At 36.7% G+C, this 25,335-nt stretch overlaps 1 protein-coding gene across 1 annotated transcript in view; it reads left to right on the plus strand.

Annotated features, from left to right (window-relative positions):
- Positions 1 to 8,653, plus strand: part of LOC309978556 (uncharacterized protein) — a gene marked incomplete at its 3' end in the record, with an annotated part of 64,032 nt that extends 55,379 nt beyond the window's left edge. The window contains exon 5 of the mRNA XM_082865092.1: positions 6,945 to 8,653. Coding sequence (XP_082721218.1) covers positions 6,945 to 8,653 — 1,709 coding nt within the window. The remainder of the gene's footprint in view (positions 1 to 6,944) is intronic.
- Between the last annotated feature and the right edge of the window lie 16,682 nt (positions 8,654 to 25,335).

A 25,335-nucleotide genomic window follows, 5' to 3' on the forward strand; every position in this document is an offset into this window, starting at 1 on the left:
ACACCAAAAACAACAGGAACTACGAACCTGCGGCCTGTGAAAAGGAGACACCAAACAGTAAGTTAAGCAAAATGAAAAGACAGAGAAACACACAGCAGACGAAGGAGCAAGGTAAAAACCCACCAGACCAAACAAATGAACAGGAAATAGGCAGTCTACCTGAAAAAGAATTCAGAGTAATGATAGTAACAGTGATTCCAAAATCTTGGAAATAGAATGGAGAAAACACAAAAAACGTTTAACAAGGACCTAGAAGAATTAAAGAGGAAACAGACAATGATGAACAACACAATAAATGAAATTAAAATTTCTCTAGAAGGAATCAATAGCAGAATAACTGAGTCAGAAGAACGGATAAGTGACCTGGAAGATAAAATAGTTGAAATAACTACCACAGAGCAGAATAAAGAAAAAAGAATGAAAAGAATTGAGGACAGTTTCAGAGACCTCTGGGACAACATTAAACACACCAACATTCGAATTATAGGGGGCCCAGAAGAAGAGAAAAAGAAAGGGATGGAGAAAATATTTGAAGAGATTATAGTTGAAAAATTCCCTAATACAGGAAAGGAAACAGTCAATCAATTCCAGGAAGCACAGAGAGTCCCATACAGGATAAATCCAAGGAGAAACACGCCAAGACACATATTAATCAAACTACCAAAAATTAAATACAAAGAAAAAATATTAAAAGCAGCAAGGGAAAAACAACAAATAACATACAAAGGAATCCCCATAAGGTTAACAGCTGATCTTTCAGCAGAAACTCTGCAAGCCAGAAGGGAGTGTCAGAACATGTTTAAAGTGATGAAAGGGAAAAAAACCACAACCAAGATTACTCTACCCAGCAAGGATCTCATTCAGATTCGATGGAGAAATTAAAACCTTTACAGACAAGCAAAAGCTAAGAGAATTCAGCACCACCAAACCAGCTTTACAAAAAATGCTAAAGGAACTTCTCTAGGCAGGAAACACAAGAGAAGGAAAAGACCTACAATAACAAACCCAAAACAATTAAGAAAATGGTAATAGGAACATACCTATCGATAACTACCTTAAATGTAAATGGATTAAGTGCTCCAACCAAAAGATATACACTGGCTGAATGGATACAAAAACAAGACCCATATATATGCTGTCTACAAGAGACCCACTTCAGACCTAGGGACACGTGTAGACTGAAAGTGAGGGGATGGAAAAAGATATTCCATGCAAATGGAAATCAAAAGAAAGCTGGAATAGCAATTCTCATATCAGACAAAATAAACTTTAAAATAAAGACTGTTACAAGAGAGAAAGAAGGACAGTACATAATAGTCAAGGGATCAAACCAAGAAGAAGATAGAACAATTGTAAATATTTATGCACCCAACATAGGAGCACCTCAGTACAGAAGGCAAATGCTAACAGCCATAAAAGGAGAAATTGACAGTAACAAAATCACATTAGGGGACTTTAACACCCCACTTTCACCAATGGACAGATCATCCAAAATGAAAATAAATAAGGAAACACAAGCTTTAAATGATACATTAAACAAGATAGAGTTAATTGATATTTATAGGACATTCCATCAAAAAACAACAGAATACACTTTCTTCTCAAGTGCTCATGGAACATTCTCCAGGATAGATCGTCTCTTGAGTCACAAACCAAGCCTTGGTAAATTTCAGAAAATTGATATCTTAACAAGTATCTTTTCTGACCACAACACTATGAGATTAGATGTCAATTACAGGGAAAAAATTCTGTAAAAATTACAAACACATGGAGGCTAAACAATACACTACTAAACAACCAAGAGATCACTGAAGAAGTCAAAGAGGAAATAAAAAAAATACCTAGAAACAAATAACAATGAAAACACAACAACCCAAAACCTATGGGATGCAGCAAAAGCAGTTCTAAGAGGGAAGTTTATAGCAATGCAATCCTACCTCAAGAAACAAAAAACATCTCAAATAAACAACCTAACCTTTCACCTAAAGCAATTAGAGAAAGAAGAACAAAAAAACCCCAAAGTTACCAGAAGAAAAGAAATCATAAAGATCAGATCAGAAATAAATGAAAAAGAAATGAAGGAAATGATAGCAAAGATCAATAAAACTAAAAGCTGGTTCTTTGAGAAGATAAACAAAATTGATAAACTGTTAGCCAGACTCATCAAGGAAAAAAGGGAGAAGACTCAAAAGTCTTGAAAAAGGAGAAGTAACAACTGACACTGCAGAAATACAAAGGATCATGAGAGATTACTACAAGCAACTATATGCCAATAAAATGGACAACCTGGAAAAATGGACAAATTATTAGAAAAGCACAACCTTCTGAGACTGAAGCAGGAAGAAATAGAAAATGTAAACAGACCAATCACAAGCACTGAAATTGAGACTGTGATTAAAAATCTTCCAACAAACAAAAGCCCAGGACCAGATGGCTTCACAGGCGGATTCTATCAAACACGTAGAGGAGAGCTAACACCTTACCTTCTCAAACTCTTCCAAAATATAGCAGAGGGAGGAACACTCCCAAACTCATTCTGCGAGGCCACCATCACCCTGATACCAAAACCAGACAAAGATGTCACAAAGAAAGAAAACTACAGGCCAATATCACTGATGAACATACATGCAAATATCCTCAACAAAATACTAGCAAACAGAATCCAACAGCACATTAAAAGGATCATACACCATGATCAAGTGGGGTTTGTCCCAGGAATGCAAGGATTCTTCAATATACGCAAATCAATCAATGTGATAAACCGTATTAACAAATTGAAGGAGAAAAACCATATGACCATCTCAATAGATGCAGTAAAAGCTTTCGACAAAATTCAACACCCATTAATGATAAAAACTCTCCAGAAAGTAGACATAGAGGGAAATTACCTCAACATAATAAAGGCCATGTATGAGAGATCCACAGCCAACATCGTTCTCAATGGTGAAAACTGAAACCATCTCCAATAAGATCAGGAACAAGACAAGGTTGCCCACTCTCCCCACTGTTATTCAACATAGTTTTGGAAGTTTTAGCCACAGCAATCATAGAAGAAAAAGAAATAAAAGGAATCCAAACTGGAAAAGAAGAAGTAAAGCTGTCACTGTTTGTAGATGATATAATACTATACATAGAGCATCCTAAAGACTCCACCAGAAAACTACTACAGCTAATCAATGAATTCAGTAAAGTAGCAGGATACAAAATTAATGCACAAAAATCTCTTGCATTCCTATACACTAATGATGAAAAATCTGAAAGAGAAATTAAGGAAACACTCCCATTTACCATTGCAACAAAAAGAATAAAATACTTAGGAATAAATCTACCTAAAGAGACAAAAGACCTGCATGCAGAAAACTATAAGACACTGATGAAAGAAATTAAAGATGATACAAACAGATGGAGAGATATACCATGTTCTCAGATTGGAAGAGTCAACATTGTGAAAATGACTATACTACCCAAAGCAATCAATGCAATCCGTATCAAACTACCAATGGCATTTTTCACAGAACTAGAACAAAAAAATTCACAATGTGTATGACAACACCAAAGACCCCAAATAGCCAAAGCAGTCTTGAGAAAGAAAAACAGAGCTGGAGAAATCAGGCTCCCTGACTTCAGACTATACTAAAAAAGCTACAGTAATCAAGACAGTATGGTACTGTCACAAAAACAGAACGATAGATCAATGGAACAGGATAGAAAGCCCAGAGATAAACCCACGCAGATATATGGTCACCTTATCTTTGATAAAGTAGGCAAGAATATACAATGGAGAAAAGACAGCCTCTTCAATAAGTGGTGCTGGGAAAACGGGACAACTACATGTAAAAGAATGAAATTAGAACACTCCCTAACGCCATACACAAAAATAAACTCAAAATGGATTAAAGACCTAAATGTAAGGCCAGACACTATAAAACTCTTAGAGGAAAACATAGGCAGAACACTATGACATAAATCACCGCAAGATCTTTTTTGACCCACCTCCTAGAGAAATGGAAATAAAAACAAAAATAAACAACTGAGACCTAATGAAACTTAAAAGCTTTTGCATAGCAAAGGAAACCATAAACAAGACGAAAAGACAACCGTCAGAATGGGAGAAAATATTTGCAAATGAAGCCACTGACAAATGATTAATCTCCAAAATTTACAAGCAGCTCATGCAGCTCAATATCAAAAAAACAAACAACCCAATCCAAAAATGGGCAGAAGACCTAAATAGACATTTCTCCAAAGAAGATATACAGATTGCCAACAAACACATGAAAGAATGCTCAACATCATTAATCATTAGAGAAATGCAAATCAAAACTACAATGAGATATCATCTCACACTGGTCAGAATGGCCATCATCAAAAAATCTAGAAACAATAAATGCTGGAGAGGGTGTGGAGAAAAGGGAACCCTCTTGCACTGGTGGTGGGAATGTAAATTGATACAGCCACTATGGAGAACAGTATGGAAGTTCCTTAAAAATCTAAAAATAGAACTACCATACAACCCAGCAGTCCCACTACTGGGCATATACCTGAGAAAACCATAATTCAAAAAGAGTCATGTACCACAATGTTCATTGCAGCTGTACTTACAATAGCAAGGACATGGAAGCAACCTGAGTGTCCATCGACAGGTGAATGGTTAAAGAAGATGTGGCAGATATATACAATGGAATATTACTCCACCGTAAAAAGAAACGAAATTGAGTTATTTGTAGTGAGGTGGATGGACCTAGAGTGTGTCATACAGAGTGAAGCAAGTCAGAAAGAGAAAAACAAATACCGTATGCTAACACATATATATGGAATCAAAAAAAAGTGGTTCTGACGAACCTAGGGACAGGACAGGAATAAAGACGCAGATATAGAAAATGGACTTGAGAGAATGGAGTTGAGGATATGGGGAGGGGGAAGGGTAAGCTGGAATGAAGTGAGATAGTGGCATGGACTTATATATACTACCAAATGTAAAATAAATAGCTGGTGGGAAGTAGCTGCATAGCACAGGGAGGTCAGCTCCATGCTTTGTGACCACCTAGAGGGGTGGGATAGGGAGGGTGGGAGGGAGATGCACAAGGGAGGAGATATGGGGATATATGTATATGTATAACTCATTCACTTTGTTATAAAGCAGAAACAAACACACCCTTGTAAAGCAATTATACTCCAATAAAGATGTTAAAAATAAAGAAAAAGAATAAGAGGATGAGATTTTATATGGGAGATGTGTTCAGAGTACAGTATCAAAATGACTAACAGGGGAAAACTGGATTTGATGATTCAGAGCATTCTCAGTATCTAAAAACTCTTGCTGGTAAGATAGTGTGTAATTCTTCATTTTACAATTATTATTGAGATTCGCATATGTCTCATGAACTGTACTGGTAATGGAACAATCTGTGATTCCCACTCTGGGCAAGAATAGTATAATAATTGTGTTAAAGATAATTCACAGTAGTAAAGAGAGCATTAGATACAGTGACTTAAATACAGAATTTTATTTCTCTCTTATATAAAGTCTCTAATATCACAGGCCATTGGAAAACCTAGTTGCTCCTGCTTATTTATGAATCCAGGTTCCTTCCACTACTCAACTCCACTGTCTCTTGGATTCTTTGTGGCATCTGCATGTTTGAATCCATGTTGCTGTCAAGTCCAGGTTTTAGTAAGCAAGAGGGTAGAAGAAGGTATAGAGAAAACATGCCTACTGTTTCAATGCTCTGGTTTGAAGGTAGCACCCGTTTTTTTCTCTCACATTCTGTTTAGAACATTGTCACATGGCCACACCAATTTTCAAACGAGGTTGAGAAATGTTATATGACTGGGCAGCCATATGGCTGGCTACTACTCTGTTATTGCAAAAGAATGATGAAACAGATTCTAGTGGGCAGCTTTCAGTCTACCACAGTTGGTTTGTCATCTCTCTGATTTTGTACTTCTTGTTAAATATATATAATTTTTGTTCCAAGAAAACAATAACACCTGGATGGAGAGTTGGAGTATAGACATCCATTTATTGTTTGTATAGGTCAAGATGGTTGTGATCACAATATTTTTCCTATAGGCATGAATAAATTAATTTTTTCAGTTTTATTGAGATATAATTGACATACAGCATTGTATAAATTTAAAGTGTACAGCATAATGACTGGACATATATATATTGTGAAATGATTGCCACAGTAAGTTTAGTTAACATCCATATCATATAGATACAAAAAAGAGAAAGAAAAAATTTTTCCTTGTGATGAGAACTTTTAGGATCTACTCTCTTAGCAAATTTAACTGTTTTTTATCACCTTAATTTGATATTGTTGCTAATAAGCAAGAATCAGTGAGATAAGTGAGGATTTAGAATTGAAAGCTAATGAGGACTTAGACTCTGAGTCACCCCTTCAAGCCAAGCTAATGAGGACTTAGACTCTGAGTCACCCCTTCAAGCCTAGGCTCTCCACAGAAATTTCCCCTTTAAACCCTTGTCTGTTTAATCTTCACTTCACCCTACTTGATATCCCCTACCAAAATAGAGCTAGATTGCTTAGCTGAACTCCAATCTCCAATACTGAATATATATATATATATATATATATATATATATATATATATATATATATATATATATATATATAAAATCATTCTGAACTTCACTTTCCTTATCTACAATGGTGAATAATAATAGAAAATACCTCATAGGGCTTTTGAAAGGATTAAATGAGTTCATATATATATATTTCTTAGAACAATGCCTGGAACATCATGTCATATAAGAGCTTGGCACATAATAAGTGCTATATATGTATTTTCTGTCATTATCATCATCATCATCATCAAATTTACTGGTTTCCCTGTGTTCAATTTGGATTAATTTATGTATACCTTTTAATCTTCTGCCGTCTATTCTTTGTGTCAATTTTACTTTTTCATTCTGTTTTTAGATGAAAAGTTTGGGATTAAGACCTCACAAAAAAGAATTTCTGGAAAAGTTTCATTTCATAGTGAAATGGAGGGTGAAGATACAAGAGATGATTCATTGTATTCCATTTTAGAAGAACTGTGGCACGGTGCTGAACAGATAAAAAGCTATCAGGAAAAACAGAACAAACCTCTGAGTCATGCTGCTTTCATCAATAAGAAAATATTGAATACAGAATGGGATTATGGATATAAAGACAGTGGAAAATTTGTTCATCCAGGCCCAAATCGTATTCCTTCACAGAAAAGATCCCATAAACGTGACTCATTTGGAAAGAGTTTAAAGTATAATTTAGATGTACCTATTCATAATAAAAACAATGCAACAAAGAACTTTGATAAAATTATTGGACACGGTGAAGTTTTCACCCAGAGCTCTTCTTATACTAACCATGAAAATACACATACAGGAGTGAAATTCTGTGACAGCAATCCATGTGGAAAAGTCTTCAGCTTCAAACAAGCACTCAGTCACAATCTGAAATTTCCTGTTGGGGAAAAAGCAAATATGTGTACTGAACTTGGGAAGATCTTCACCCAGAGGTCACACCTCTTTGCACCTCAGAGAATTCATACTATGGAAAAACCTCATGAACTTAGCAAATGTGTGAATGTTTTTACACAGAAGCCACTACTCAGTATATATTTGAGAGTTCATAGAGATGAAAAACTGTATATATGTTCTGAGTGTGGGAAGGCGTTCATCCAAAATTCAGAATTAATTATGCATGAGAAAATTCATACTAGAGAAAAACCCTATAAATGTAGTGAATGTGGAAAATCATTTTTCCAAGTGTCATCTCTACTTAGGCATCAGACAACCCATACTGGAGAAAAACTTTATGAATGCAGTGAATGTGGGAAAGGCTTCTCCCTCAACTCAGCCCTCAATGTACATCAGAAAATTCATACTGGAGAGAGACACCACAAGTGCAGTGAGTGTGGGAAAGCCTTTACCCAAAAATCAACACTCAGAATGCATCAGAGAATTCATACAGGAGAGAGATCCTACATATGTACTGAATGTGGGCAGGCCTTCATCCAAAAGGCACACTTGATTGCACATCAAAGAATTCATACTGGAGAGAAGCCTTATGAATGCAGTGACTGTGGGAAATCTTTCCCTTCTAAGTCACAACTCCAGATGCATAAGCGAATTCACACAGGAGAGAAACCCTATATATGCACTAACTGTGGGAAGGCCTTTACCAACAGGTCAAATCTCAATACTCACCAGAAATCTCATACTGGAGAGAAGTCTTATATATGTGCAGAATGTGGAAAAGCCTTCACAGACAGGTCAAATTTCAATAAACACCAGACAATTCATACTGGAGAGAAACCCTATGTCTGTGCTGATTGTGGGAGGGCCTTCATCCAGAAGTCAGAGTTAATTACACATCAGAGAATCCATACTACAGAGAAGCCTTACAAATGTTCTGACTGTGAGAAATCCTTCTCCAAGAAACCACATCTCAAAGTACATCAGCGAATTCATACAGGAGAGAAACCATATATATGTGCAGAATGTGGGAAGGCCTTCACTGACAGGTCAAATTTCAATAAACACCAGACAATTCATACTGGAGAGAAACCCTATAAATGTAGTGACTGTGGAAAGGGCTTCACTCAGAAATCAGTTCTGAGTATGCATCGCAATATTCATACATGAAAGTAAACCTGTTTCTTGAAAATGAGAAAACCTTATCACAGAAATCAGGTCTAAGTGTGTATTATAAAATTCAACCAAGACCGATCATATATGAATACATTGTATAATAAAAAGAATTCATCAGGCTGTTTCACCTGAGAGGAGAAAAATTATTCGGAAGAGACCCTCTAAGAATGCACTGAATGAAGGGGAACTTCCATATTTTCACAGCCTCACAAAATATAATAGAATTCATACCAGGGAAAATGCTGTCAGTTTGAGGCATTAGGAAAAGCCTTCCTGTACAAAGTATTATATAAGGCAAGTTATTATCAAATTCTTTATAGATGGAGTATGCAAAATCATATAAATGACTGTAATGTTTACTGTGTTATATTAAGCAATTTAAAGTGGCAACAAAACAAAAGGTAGGACAACAAAATGATATATTTAATGTGTAGACCTTCTCTCAGTTCTGTAGAGTATTTGCAGCAGAACACATTGCACAATGGGAGGAATAATTGAATTGAAATTTTTTTTTGGATTTAATGTAATTGTGTCTATCAAATATGTTTCCTATTGAATATTTTGCTCATGTGAATCCACAGTTTTAAAGTCATTATGGTTTTATATATACACACATCTGCTGATATAATTTTACACGAATACATACATATAATCCTATCATTCATACTGGTTTCCATGACATCGTATTTTTATCTTCCTTCATTGTGGTACAATGCAAAATAGCCACAGATCTCTCCCATCCTTTTATGCACCCCCCTTTGTAATATTACTCTGTTGTTTTTCTTATTAAGAGGTGGAGCTCTCTCTCTACTCCTTGACTCTGAGCTTGGCCATGTGACTTGTTTTGGCCAATGTACATTAACAAAGAGATTCAAGAAGATGCTGGGGAAGTGTGTAAAGCCTGCCTCGAGTCTTACCCTCTCTTGCTGCTCTTTGGAATTCCAAGACCTTCATGTGAAGAAACTCAGATTACTGAGGGATGAGAAGCCACATGGAACAGAGATGAACCAGGCCAGCTGAAGCCCCTTAGACCAAATGCCAGACATGGGAGTGAGGCTTTCATCAACCTCCAGCCCCAGCCACGCCAGCCCACACCAGAAGAGCCACACCAGTTATCCCAGCCAACCTGGAGAACTATGAGATAAATAAAATGATTATTGTTTTAAGCTACTAAGTTTGGGGTAGTCTGTTGCACAGCAAATGCTAAGTAATACCTAAAAGTGTACGTCTACTGGGGGTATTGTTTCAAAATATAAGACATGACATTAGCTTTGGGCCTGGACAGCAGGCAGAGACTGGAAAAACAATGAGGAAAACTGTTAAGAAAGGCTGGAAAAGATGGCAGTCTGTGTTGTTTAGTAAGGGAAAGAAATAGCAAAACAGTCACCATCCTCTGTGGAAAGATAGAGAATGTACCAAATGAACTTGTGGATCTGGCTAAAGAGATTTCCAACAGAATGTTGGAATTATCAGTTTGCTTCTTTTAGCTGCATGTGATAAGATACAGAAAGAAAAGTATGAACTAAGCAAATAACTGTTCCATTTGTGAGCAGAATTCAGAAGAAATAACAGAAAAGCCAGGACTTGGCTGGGTTGAAAATAACTTCTTCACATCTCCAGTCTCTCCAGCCACCAAAATATTCTCAAGGTGAAAAAATGGCCCAAGGGTAGAGATCAAATCGTAGATGTGGTTCTAAGACCCTTTGTTAAAATGTGTGAAATATTTAAGTTGGAGTTTGGGAGACTCAGCTAAGTCAAACAGCTTCTTAAAACTTCACATTTTCCCAGTAGCCTGACACACTGCTCAAAGTAGGGAGGGTAAAAAGAATTGTTGATGTCGCATTTGGGACATGGAGTAAATACAAACCAGATTTATAGAAACTTGTAACATTTTTAATAGAGTTTTACTAGCAAAACTACCTCCAGGTTGGACTTAAAGGGACTGAAACAGTCCAAAATGAAAAGTGGCCTCTGGACTCCCCTCTCTAACTTCTGTGAACAGGAAGCAAGCTGAGAAAGTTACTCAGCTGCAAACAAGGGCCATTTCTTATGGGAAAAGAAGGCTGTCTCAGAAGACCCAAGAACGATGTACTAAAATGGACTGGGAAGCCATTCCCAGGTAGAACTGTGACCTAAGCAAGAAACATTATTTGCCCCTGGGGCAGGGAAACCTGACAATTTTTGCTCTCTGGGATTTCAGAATTATTATGGAACAGTGACATATGTGCCTCTTGTTCCTCCCCTTTTTGAATGGGAGTATCTGTTGCAGTTATCTTGTCCCTATCTCATTATTGTATTTATATTTATGTGTGTGTGTGTGTGTTGGGTTGGGGGGGTGGTCATATAACTTGTCATTTAACTCACAGGTCTCTGGATCAAGAAACTGAGAAACTGCACCCAAGGAGCCTCAGCCATATCTGAACCTGATGCAGAAGACTTAAAGTCTTAGATTTGAGCCTGATGCTATAATTTGGGATAAACGTTTAGAGGTCTTGGAATGGAGGTGAACATATTTTGCATGGTATAATAATGTAAATAATTTATGACCAGAAGAGAGACTGTTAGACAGAAAATGCTACAAATTTCTATCCTTATATGTATGCCTGTTTTCAGTTATTATTTTGCTTTGTGTTTCAGTTGGGATAATTTCTATTAACCTATCTTCAAGTTCACTGATTTTTAACCCCTACCCTGGCTCTGTTAGATCCCCTGATGAACCCATTGAAGGCATTCTTCATCTCAGTTATGTTTTCTTTTCATTTCTAGTATTTCCATTCTCTCTGCTGAAATTCCCCATCTGTTCATACCTGTTGTTTACATTTTCCACTACCCTCTTTAACATATTAATTAATCATTGTTATTTTAAATTCCCTGTTTGACAGTTCCAACAACTGGATCAACTGAGTCTGGATCTGTTGATTGCTTTGTCTCTTGACAGTGGATTGTTTTCTCTTGCTGTTTTGCATGTAATTTTTGGCTGAATGTCCAATGTTGTATGTAGGAGAGTAGAAACTAAGGTAAATATTTATTCCTGGGAGTAGATAATGGCTGCTTTCCTTATAGGTCATTAGCATAGGGGAATTGAGTCCATCTAGTCAGGATTTAGGCTGGGTTTAGGTTTTGTTGCTCTCTTTACCTACAGTGTGTCAATGACTTCAAATTTCTCTAGTGTTACCTTGTGCTTAGAGTAGGCACTGGTTTTCCAGATAATTTTTCTCAATATTCCTGAACCACCCTTGCCTTTAGGTGTTTCCTATGTGCCTGTATCTCAGAGAGACTCCCTCTCTATGCTCTTGCTTCTCCCTTAGTAGTAGACTTCTATTATTACCTGGGTCTTGGTGACCTGATGAGTGGGGGGACAGGAGTTGTCCTGGGCCAGCCTCAGTCTTAGGCAGGCCCTGTATCCCTAGGTCTTGGAGGGTGAGGCTTTTTCAGTGATCCTGCCTTCCCCATTAGTATAAAGCCTTAAATGGTCTGGGCCTAGGATGGTTTCCTGCCCTTCCTCTGTGAATGGAAGGTTTTTTCCCTTTTCCTTTCCTCTAGCCACAGTGGATCTTCACCTATGTCCTGTGGGCAACAAGGTTTGCTGCACTTCCCCCAGTGGCTTAAGGCTTTTGTTTTGTAGGGGAATAGGGTCCCACTGGGGCTTTGTGCCATTTCTGTATCAGCAGCTGTCCCCTTGCAGGCCTACACCACTGAGAGAGGCTTTCTCCAATCCCACCCTATCCCCAGTGTTTCTTGTGAGCACCCAGTGGAGGTCTGTGGAGAAGAACCTGCAAATGGGGGCTAACTACCCCTAGGTCTGCAGCTCTCAGAGGTCCTATATTCTCACACTATCCCACACTCAGCCTTTAGAAATTTATTTAAAATTCTTGCTGAATTCTTACTGCTGGTGTGGTAGACCCATCTTCCTTCCTGCTCTGCCATAGGTGACCAGTGATAACTTCCTGTCTCCTTTGAGGCATTTGCCTTATATATCAAGCTAGTTGGTTGCTCTATGATGAGTTCAAGAAAAGTTATGATTTTGTAGATTACCTGAATTTTTTCTAATTATAAGAATGGGAGCTCTTTTCAGGTGTCTACATTCTAGCCAGAATCCAGAAGTCTGGATGGTCTCCTTTAGTCACTACCATCAGAATATATGCCACCTTTCAATATGATTTTGCCACTTCACCCAAGAGGTAGAGTCCATTTCTCCAGCCCTTGAAACTGGATTTGGCCACTTCTTTGGCCAGTAGGACATTAGCAAATATGACACAAGCAGAGGCTTGAGAAGTACTTGCACACTGAGGTTTGCCCACTCTTGCTGCTCTTTGAAATCCTGAGCCCAAGTGTGAAAAAGCCTGGATTATGCTATTAGAGGATGAGAGACCTTATGGAGCAGTGATGGAGCAGAGATGAGCCATCCCAGTTGAGGTGCCCTAGACCAACCATATTTCATCTGCCAGATGTGTGAATGAAGCCATTCTATCCATCTAGCCATGGTCAAGCCTACTGTGGTCGGCAGCCTCTGAGATGACCTTGAATTATCGCCACCTCCTGGTATCTACACCCTTGTGTAATTCTGTTCCCTTGAGTTTGGGCTGGATTAGTGACTTGGTTCTAGTGAATAGAATGAGGCAGAGGTAATGGGATGTCACGTCCAAGATTAGATTACAGAAAGATGGGGGCTTCCATTTTGGATGCTGTCACTCTCAGAGGGTTTACTCTAGGGGAAGCATGAGGCAGCCCTATGGAGAGACCCACATGAGTGAGTTTTGGAGCATATTTTTCCATTCTAGCCTTCTCATAAGACCAGAGCCTCAGCTTACAGCTTGACTGCAACCTTATGAGAGACCTTCAGCCAAAGGCACCCTTCTGAGCCTCACCTGAATTCCTGACCCACAGAAACCGTGAGATAATAGATGTTGTTTTAAGCTGCTAAATTTTAGGGTAATTTGTTAGATAGTAATAGATTACAATAGTAATACACTGGCCTAGACTAGAAAAGCTCTGCCATCCACTCCACCCATCCCAGACGACTCACAGAATCGTGGATTAAAATGTTGATTGTTTTAAGCCACTAAGTTTTGGGTGGCTTATTACCGAGAAAAAGGTAACTAATACATTTATTATTTACTGAATTTCCTCCTCCACTATTTATCCCCAACAGATAACCAGTACTAATTAACCACTATGAACACTTTCATGTTTTAATCTGTGCTCATAATTGTATATAGATATACATATGTTACATGCTTATAATCAGACAGAAGCTGTATAAGGATTGTTTTCTTCCTTGATTTTCAAATATGGGATCATGTCACACAACTATCTCTGCTTGCTTTATTACTCAACAATAACGCTTTTGAATGATTGCATGATAGTTCGTGGGGTGGATGTGCAATAATTTATTCAACCATTTATATATTAAGATTTATTTATACACCCCCTTTTCAACTTAGGAGCAATGCTGTTCAAAATATTGAGGCAATTTGCATAGTGGTTGGGTAGATAGGCTCAGGAACCAGTCAGCTAGGGTTTCAATCCTGGCTCTACCAGTTACTAGCTATGTGACCTTGGACAGGTTAGTTAACCTCTCTGTCCTGATTTCTTCAGCTGTAAAGGATGGATGTTCACAGTAGTACCTATCTCATAGATTTGACATGAGATGTGTATAAACTTCCTAGGGCTGCTGTAATAAAGTACCACAAACTGAGTGGCTTAAAACAACAGAAATGTATTGTGAGGGCAGAAGTCTGAAATTAAGGTGTCAGCAGGGCCACACTCCCTCTGAAGGCACTAGAGAAGGAATTGTTTTGTGCCTCTCACCTAGTTTTTGGTAGTCTCAGTCATTCCTTGGCTTGTGGATACATCACTCCAGTCATACAGCCATTTTCTTCCCGTGCGTCTTCACATCGTGTTCCTTCTGCTAGTCTGTCTCTGTGTCTAATTTTCCCTTTTTTTAAAATAAGAATACCAGTCATATTGGATTAGGCCCACCCTACTGGCCTCATTTTAACTTGATTACTTCTGTAAAGACTCTGTTTTCAAGTAAGGTCACATTCTGAGGTACTGGAGGTTAGGACTTCAACATATCTTAGGGGGGTACACAATTACTCATAACAAGAAGTTGATGCACTTATCTGTGTAAAGCACTTAGAACTATGTGTGGGGAGAAGTTCTTGATGAATACTAGATACACCCCACTTCCTGAGCCTGCCAAGTCCCCCCTACCATTCTCTATGCTTGGGCAGGATTTGAGAGCTTGTGTGTGGTATCTTAGTCTCATCCAACTACCTAAAGAAAACGTTTAGAGTGACAGGGAAAGCAGGCCGAGGACCAAGGCTTGTGCTATCAGCATTTGAGGACCAGGCCAAGAAAGATTCATCTACAGAGGATAATGGGAAGGAAAAGCTGGAGAGGTGAAAACATACCAGGTGAGCAAGGGGTTCACAGAGAACAGAGTGTTTCCAAGGAGTGTTTCAGTAGAGGAACTGTCCACACTAGAGGTCAATTCACATGAGGAAAGAAAACCGGTGCTTGGATTTTGTGACAAGGAGGTCATTATTAACTTTGGTGAGTGTTATTTTAGAAGTGAATTTAACTAAGGAAAACAACTGAGCAAATTTGAAGGAGTTTCTGAACTCAGGTGGTGTTACTTCACCACAAAACTTTTCCAGTAGAAAAAAAATTAGGTTATTGGGCTGTATTGTTCTACTGTTGTCTGGGTTATGCTGAGAAATGTGTTTTCAAGAATCCTGTGTGACTCCAGGTTAGAGTCGGCCCAAAGTAGAAATTGCATGAGATTCGGGAGGTCAAAGTGAAGGAACAACCATTACTCCAAAAGTTTGAGATTAGATACAGGGAAGGACAGATGCAGAGATACCCGGAAGGTCTTAATTTTTCCTCACTCTCTTCCACTCTGTATTCAGCCCTTTCTATCTCCCAGCCCTGCTTACCTACAGTGGCCCCAGGCCTGCCACCGGATGCCTAGCTGCAACCCACAAAGGCAACAGTTCTTAATATATTTCTCCATCAGCTCCCCTTTCATAGTCTCACTTAAGCAGCTGGATGTGCCTGGCTTCTCAGATTTTCTTGCAAGCACTGACTTATCCACCCATGCCAGTGTTTCAAAAGGGCTGGTTTAGTGACTTCTCTAATCTTCCAGCTTCCCCTTCCATACCTTTGCTTCCCCAGCTACTCCCACAATTGTGCATGATCTAATTCATATAAAAATTCCTTATTCCATAATACTCATAATGAATCCACTTCCCTGATTGAACCTTGATTGTTAAAGTTACACTTTCTTCTCCTGAGAACTTGGTAAGCATTGCTCTTCTAAAATTGAGTGGTACCATTGAGAAGTCTTAGATTAACCTGATATTTTTCTTGTTATGTTTCTGCCACGTGATTCTTTTTTTATGCTGGAAGTTAAGGATCTTTAGAAGCATATGCCTTAGTCTTGATTTTTGTGAGCTAATTTTAACTGGGTTATAGTTAGCTGTTCCAATCATGATTCAAGCCTTTTATTTCAGGGACGTTTTATTTTGTTTAACTTTTTTATCTGGTCCATCTCTTCTCTTCTTCAGGGACATCAAGTATGCATATGTAATGTGTCTTTGTCATCTTCTCCGTCCATTTCTTACCACTCTACATTCGTTTCATACATTCGTTTCATACATTCGTTTCATTATTCTTTTTGGTTGTTTGTGATTGGCTCTAGCCTCCTGTTCAGAGATAATTCTCCATGAATTCTTAATGTCTAGACATCAAGCCAGTGTGCTCAGGTTTATTTACATTCCAGAACAGTAAAGATAGAGAATGTCTCCCTCCCTGGAGACATTCCCAGAGAAGATTTACTTACATTCTAGGACAATAAAGGTAATGTCTCTCTTCCTAAGACGAGAATGGGCAATAAATCAATATAACAATATTGTGTTTTCCCCACATTTTAATTATGTCAATTTTCAATCATGTAGAAGTACTGAAAGAACAGTACAATGAACACACATACAACTTTCATCTAGATTCAACAATGTATATGTAAATTTTTTCCTGAATAATTGATGGTAAGTTATAGACATTATAACATTACACTCAAATATTTGAGCATCCATATCCTAAAAATAAGGACATTCTCCCCATAACTAGATCATCATTATCAATCTAATTCTCATATGATATCTAATACGATATATCCAGTCCATTCTCAAATTTCTCTCATTGTCTCCAAAATATATTTTACAACTTTATTGAGGTATAATAACATATAGTAAATAACATATAGTAAATGAAACTTGTTTAAAGTGTACAATTTGATGAGTTTTGACATATGTATGTACCTTTAAAACCATCACTACAATAAAAATAACATATCCATTACCCATAAAAGTTTCCTTATGCCCGTTTGTCATCCAACACTCCCTCCCCACACCCTTCCCCCCATCCACAGGCAACCACTGATCTGTTTTTTCTCACTATAAATTAGTTTGAATTTTCTACAATTTTATATAAATGGAATTGTACTGTAGGCATTCTTGTTTTGTTTTGCTTCTTTCATTCAGCATAATTATTTTGTGATTCGTTTTTGTTGTTACATGTATCTATAGTAATTACTTTTTACTGCTAAATGGTATTTCATTGTATAGATGTACCAAATTTGTTTATCCATTCTTGTGTTGATAGAAATCTGTGTTGTTTCTAGTTTTTGGCTATTATAAATAAAACTGATATGAACATTTGAATACAAGTCTTTGTGTGGATGTAGCTTTCATTTCTCTTGTGTGAATACCTAGGATTGAATAGTTTGGTCATACACTGAGTGTATATTTAGCTATTTAAGAAATTTGCAAACTGTTTTCCAAAGTGCTGTACCATTTTACCTTTCCACCAGCAGCATGTAAGTGTTCCATTTGCTTCACATCTTTGCCCTCACTAGGAATGATTATTCCTTTTAATTTTAGCCATTTTTGTGGGAGTCATGTGGTGTCTCACTGTGGTTTTAACTTACACTTTCCTAATAACTAATGCTATAGATCATCTTGTGCTTATTTACAATCTATATATCATCTTGGTTGATATATCTTTTCAAATACTTTGCCCAGTTGTAAGAGTTCTTTATATATCCTAGATATAAGTCCTTTGTTGGATATATATTTTGCAAACATTTTCTCCCAAGTTTACCTTTTCATTTGAATAACAGAAGAGCAAAGGTTTTTAATTTTAATAAGTCCAGTTCATTTATACGTTCCTTATAGTTCATGCTTTTTGAGTCATGGTTAAGAAATTTTTGCAAAACTCAGGGTCACTAAGACTTTATCCTATGCTTTCTTCTAGACATTTTATAATATTGGTTCTTACATTTAGTCCTGCTATCCATTTTGATTTAATTTTGTATATGGTCTTAGGAAACGGTTTAGGTTCACTTTGTTTTGCATATGGCTGTCCAATTGTTCAAGAACCATTTGTTTAAAAAAAAATTATCCTCCCTCGATTGACTTGCCTTGTCATTTCTGTAAAAAAGTCATTTGATTGGTTGTATTTCTGGAAGTACTTCAGTTCTGTTTTTCCATTTGTCTATCTTACTGCCAGTACCACTGTTGGCATTGTTGTAACTTCTGTATTACTCTAGCATTAGTGATTACTGTAGTTTCATAATAAGTCAAAGTCAGTTAAGTCCTCCAACTTAACTTTTCTTTTCCACAATTGTTTTGGCTATTCTAGGTCTTTTAAATTTCCATATGAATTTTAGAATCAGCTTGTTGGTTACTATAAAAGGCCTGCTTGGGTTTTGATTGGGATTGAATTGAATCTATAGATATATTTGGAAATAATTGACATTTTAATAATATTGAGTTTTCAGATCCATGAACAGGGTATATATTTCCATTTATTTAGGTCTTCTTTCATTTCTCTCAGAAGTGTTTTGTAGTTTTTAGTATGCAAGTTTTATACATTTTGTCAAATTTATCCCTAAGTATTTCATATGCCTATATTATTTTAAATGGTATTAATTATTTTAAAATTTCCAATAGTTATTTGCTAGGATAGAGAAATACAATTGACTTTCACATGTTGATCTTGTATCCCATAACCTTGTTAAGCTCACTTATTAGTTCTAGTAGCTATTGTTGATCCTGTTAAGCTTTTCTACATAGACAATCATGTCATCTGTGAGAAATGGTAGTTTTGCTTCTTCCTTTCCATTATAGGTGCCTTTTATTTATTTTCTTGTCTTATTGTACTGGCTACAGTACAATGTTGAATAGAAGTGATCAGAGTGGATATCTTTGCCTTTTTCTTGATCTTAGGAAGAAAATATTTAGTCTTTCACCTTTGAGTATGTTAGCTGTGGGTTTTTCATATATGTTCTTTATCAGGTTGAGGAAGTTACCTCTATTACTAATTTGTTGATAGTTTTTATCAAGAAGAGATGTTGGATTTTGTCAAATGTTTTTTCTCCAGCTATTGAGACAATCATATAGCTTTTCTTTTTTAATTTGTTAATCTGTCAAATTACATTGATTATATTGATTTTTGATAGTTAAATAAATCTAGCATTTCTGGAATTAAACCCCTCCTAATCATGATGTATTATCATTTTTATATATCACAGGACTCAATTTGCTAAAGTTTTTGTTAGGAATTTTTGCATGTATTCTTATTTAGGATGTTGGTTTTTAGTTTTCTTATATTTTCTTTGTCTGCTTTTGGTATCAGGATAATGCTGACTTCATAGAATGAGTTGGGAAGTGGTCCCTCCCCTGGAAGATTTGGTGTAGAAATGGCGTTATGTCTTCCTTTAATGTTTGGTAGAATTTGCCAGTGAAGCCATCTGGCACTGGTATTCTTTTATAAAAGATATGGTGTATATTTCATGGAATATTATTCATAAAAAGAAGAAAATCCTGCCATTTGTGACAACATGGATGGACCTTAAGAGCATTATGCTAAGTGAGGAAGTCAGACAGAGAAAGACAAGTACTGTACGATATCACTTATATGTGGAATCTTAGAAAACCAAACTCATAGAAACAGAGAACAAAATGGTGTTTACAAGGAACTGGGAAGGGTGAGGCAATGGGGAGATGTTAAAGGGTACAAACTTGCAGTTAGAAGATGAATAAGTTATGGGGAGCTAATGAATGGCATTGTGACTATAGTTAACAATACTGTATTATATACTTGAAAGTTGCTAAGAGACTGGATCTTTAATGTTCTCACCACAAAAAGAAATGATAATTATGTGACATCATAGGGGTATTAGCTAATGCTATGGTGGTAATCATGCTCCAGTATATAAGTGTATCATATCAACAGGTTGTACACCTTAAACTTACACAACGTTAAATGTCAATTATGTCTCATTTTTTAAAAAAGTTTTTAACTAAAAATTCAATTTAATGGTTATAAGGCTATTCAGTTTATCATTTTCTTCACTGAGCTTTAGTAGTTTGTATTTTTCAAAGAATTTGTCTATTTCACATAAGTTGTCTAATTTAGGAGCAAAATGTTGTTCATCATATTCCTTTTTTATCCTTTTAATAAAATCTGGAGGATCTGAAGTGATGTTCCCGTCTCCCATTCTTGATATTAGTAATTTGTGTCTCATTTTTCTTCTGGGCAGTTTGGCTAGAGATTTATCAATTTTATTGATTTTTCTCAAATATCCAGCTTTTGGTGTGATTGATTTTTCTCTATTGTTTTTCTGTCTTCAATTTTATTTATGTTCCCTTGTTTATTATTTCCTTTCTCTGCTTACTTTGAGTTAAATTTGCTCTTCTTTTTCTAGTTTCTTATGGTTGAAGCTGAGTCACTAATTTGAGATGTTTCTTCTTTTGTAGTATAAAGTTTTAGTGATATAAATAACCCTTTAAGCACTCATTTAGTAGCATCTAATATATACTGATATGTTGTCTTTACATATTCATTCAGTTCAAAATACTTCCTAACTTACCTTGGGATGTCTTCTTTTTCCCGTGTGTTATTTAGATGTGTGTTACAGTATCCAGATATTTTAGAATTTTCCACTTTCTGTTATGATTTATAATTTGATTCCATTGTGATCAGAGAATATACTTTGTATGACTTGAATACTTATAAATTAATTGAGACTTCTGTTACAGTACAGAATATGGTCTATCTTGGTAAAAGTTTTATGCACACTTGTAAAGAATGTATTTTTCTCTTGTTATGTGGCATGATCTATAAATATGAATTAAGATCTTTGATAGTATGATTCAAGTCTTCTGTAGCCTTACTGATTTTATGTCCATTCTATCAGTTATTGAGGGAGAGGTATTGAAATCTCCAACTAACATTGTGCTTCTTTCTATTTCTCCTTTCAGTTATACAGTTGATGCTTTATCTATTTTGAAGCTCTGTTATTAGGTATACAGCATTTAGGACTGTTATGTCCATTTGTTGAGTACGCCCTTTTTTCATTATGAAATGACTCTGTCATGGTAAAATTCTTATATTAATAGCCACTTCTTTTTTTCTTTTGATCCGTTTTAGCAAGTATGTATTTTCCCATCACACACACTTATATATAGTCTCCAGCCCTTCCAGAGGCTGAACTGATACCACATGGCTCAAAACCCTTACCATAAATCCCATTGTTGGCATAGACTACCCAGCATGGTTCCAGGCTCCCAGGTAACAGACACTCTTATCAGGCAGGACACTCCAAGGGCTTAGAGGTTACCTCCTAGGAGCTGGGTCAAGGGGCCAAGCCTTTCTTTGGGCAAGGTTTATCCTTTAGTGAACACCAACCTTTTTTCTGTTCCAGGATCCAATGCAGTTTATCACATTGCTTTGAGTTGTCATGTTTCCTCAGTCTCCTCCAACCTGTGACAGCTTCTTTGGTCTTTATCTTTCATGATCTTGACACTTTTGAAGATTAGTCTTGTAGACATGATAAGTAGTCTTGTAGAAATGTTCCTCAATTTGCATTTGTCTGATGTTTTATCATGAGCATATTGAGGTTATGGATTTGGGGGATGGATATCACAGAGATTATGTGCCCTTCTTGTTGCATTATTTCAGGGGACAGATTATATGAATGTGACTTATTACTAAGTGATATTACTAAGTGACATTAACCTTGGTCACTTTGTTATGGTGGTGTCTCCCAAGTTTCTCTGTTGTAAAGTTACTGTTTTTCCTCTTTCTATACTCTTCACTGACTCAAAAGTCCTCATACTGAAGGAAAGGGCGATTAAGCTCTACCTTCTGGATGGAGGGGCATCAAAGAGTTTGTAGTCATAAGTTAAAACTACCACAAGGGATATATTTTGAGGTTGTGCAAATGTCCTGTTTCTCCTTAAAGTTTCATCCATTAATTTTAGCATTCATCAATGGCTCTTGTTTTGTTCTAACAGTGATTTTCTTTCCCTCATTGCTTCTACATTTATTAACTGGCATTCCTCTATAAGGAATATTTGTCTTTTCTATTCTTTGTATTATAATCCAGTACTACATTATGTATTATGTGGCACAAATTGTTATAGGTTTGGCCATTGTTAGGTCTTTCAGCTTGCCTCCTGAGTCCCTTTAACATGCCCCCATCATTTTATCGTGGAGGAGGGTACTTCCTTACTTACTGGAACTATAAGAAAGTCCAGGCTCATCTTGTAATTTCCCTGATCCAGACCTAGAATCAGCTATTAATTTCTCCAAGGAGATCTGGTTTCTTTTGTTGGAAAGTGGCATTTAGAAACCAAGCTCTCGGCATTATGTATGTTTATTGTTACTGGCATGTCACTGCTAGGAGTGTCAAAGAGCTAGGAAATACATGTATGTATCCTACCCATGTATACACATATTTATTTTTATTTCTTTAGCTATCTATCTGTATATATTTTTAAAGAAACATGAGTTCATGCTGATATTCCTGACTTGAACCCAGTACTACGGGGTTCCTTTAGCCTTCTCCCAGCCCTTGCTTATTTGCACTTCTTTATCTTGACAGGAAAGAAAAACAGTCAACTCCATTTCTGTGGGCCAATTTTGGGGTTCCCTATTCTCTATTCAGTTCCACTGATCTGTGTTTCTGAATTTTTGTCATTACCACACTGTCTTGATAACTGTAGCTCTACAGTGAGTCTTTAAATTGGGTAGTGCAAATCCTCCAATTTTGTTTTTTCATAATTGTTTTGGCTATTCTTGCTCCTCTATTTTACCATAACAATTTTAGAATTAGCTTGTCAAGGGTGGTGGGGTATAGCTCAGGGGTAGAGCATTTGACTGCAGAATTAGCTTAAAAATAACTTTAAAATGCTTGTTGGGAATTTAATTGGAATTACATTGCATCTATAGATCAAATTGGGGAAGAATTGGCATTTTAATTATATTGGGTCTTACAACCCATGAGCATGGCCTATCTTTCCATTTATTTACATGATATTTTATTTCTTTCATTGATTTTTTTTCAGTATACAGATCCTGTACATATTTTGTTAGATATATACCTAATTAGTTTGTCTTTGTGGTCATATTATGTGTGTTATATTTTTGTTTTTTTGTGTTTTTTTTAACATGTGTTATATTTTTAAATTTCAAATTCCAATTGTTCATAGCTGGTATGTAGGATATAATTGACTCGTATATTTGACAGTGTATCCTGAAATCTTGCTAAACTTGCTAGTTCTAGGAGCTTTTTTCTAGACTTTAAATTTTTATCTACATAGACAATAATGTTGTCTGAAAATAGAGTCTTCTTTCTTTCTCTCCAATCTGAATGTCTTTTATTTCCTTTTCTTATCTAATATAGCACTGTCTAGGACTTCCAGCAGAATATTGAATAGGAGTGATCAGAGAAGACATACTTGCCTTGTTTCTAATCTTAGAACGAGAGCATGCAATTTCTCACCATTCAGTATGATGTAAATTGTAGGGTTTTTGTAGATTCCATTTAATAGGTTAAGGAATTTCCATTCTGTTCTTAATTTGCTTTGAGTTTTTATCATAAGTGGGTATTTATCAAATGCTTTCTCTGTATCTACTGAGATGATTATATGGCTTGTCTTATTTAGTCCATTAATATGGTGAATGAAAATGATTTTCAAATGTTGAAACAGCCTTGCACTCCTGGCATGAACCCCTCATTGTTGTGATATGTGAAATACATATGTGTTTGTATGTATGTGTATACATATACATATGTGTATATGCATCTCTTTTATAAATTGTATATTTTTATAAATCTTTTATAAATTGTATATTTTTATATCTTTATAAATATAAATATATAAAATATATTTATATATTTATACATATAACTAATATTTTAATGAAGATTTTTGTGTCATGTTCATGAAGGATATTAGTCTTCAGTTTTTTCTGTCATATCATTTTCTGGTTTTAGTATTTGGGTAATGCTGCCTAATAAAATGAGTTAGGAAGTGTTCCCTCCTCTTTTTTTCTGAAAGAAGTTATGTTTTCTGAAATGTTGGCAAGGGTATGGAGAAATTGGAACTTTCATGAATTGCTTTTGGGAATATAATATGGTACCACCTCTGTGGAAAATAGTTTGGCAGTTCCTCAATAAGTTAAACGTAGAATTACCAAATGACCCATCAATTCCACTTCTAGGTATATACCCAAAATAGTTGAAAACAAGTGTTCAAACAAAAACGTGTGCATGAACATTCACAGAAGCACTATTCACAATAGCCAAAAGGTGGAAACAACCCAAGTGTCCATCAGCTGATGAATGGATAAACAAAACATGGTATATCCATAAAATGGAATATTATTCAGCCATAAAAAGGAATGAAGCATAGATTCATACCACAACATGGATAATCTTTGAAAACATTACACTAAGTGAAAGAAGACAGACACAAAAGGCCACATATTGTATGATTCCATTTAAAGGAACTATCCATAACAGGCATATCTGTAGAAACAGAAAGTGGTAGTGGTTGCCAGGGGTTGTGGGAGAGTGGGATGAGGGGTGATTCTTAATGGGTAGGACCTTTTTTTTTTTAAGAAGTTTTTTGTTTAATTTTTAATTTATTTCTGGCTGCATTGGGTCTTTGTTGCTGCATGCGGGCTTTCTCTAGTTGTGGCGAGTGTGGGCTACCCTTCATTGTGGTGGGCGGGCTTCCCATTGTGGTGGCTTCTCTTGTTGCAGAGCATAGGCTCTAGGTGCGGGCTTCAGTAGTTGTGGCTCACCGGCTCTAGAGCGCAGGCTCAGTAGTTGTGGCACACGGGCTTAGTTACTCCGCAGCATGTGGGATCTTCCCAGACCAAGGCTCAAACCCATGTCCCCTGCATTGGCAGGCAGATTCTTAACCACTGACCCACTGGAGAAGCCCCAGGAGGTTTCTTTTTGAGGTGACAAAAATATTGTGGAACTAGATAGTGGTGATGGTTGCTCAACATTGTGAATATACTAAATGCCAAAAAATTTCTGAGAGAGAGAGAGGAAGGGAAGGAGGAAGGAGAAAGGAGGAATGAGGAAGGAAGGAAGGAAGTGGGGGGAGGGAAGGAGGAAAGGAGGAAGGGAGGGAGGGAGGGAGGGATGGAAGAAGAAAAAGAAAATGTGTGTAGCTTGAGTTAATATACATTCATATACAGTCCTCCCTGGGTAACCATGGGGATTGCTTACAGGACTCCTGCAGGTACCAAAATCTGAGGATGCTCAGGTCCCTTACAGTTGGCCCTCTGTATCTGCCGATGCAGAACCC

Source organism: Leucopleurus acutus (genome assembly GCF_964270905.1).
Source record: "Leucopleurus acutus genome assembly, chromosome: X".
Lineage (NCBI taxonomy): Eukaryota > Metazoa > Chordata > Mammalia > Artiodactyla > Delphinidae > Leucopleurus > Leucopleurus acutus.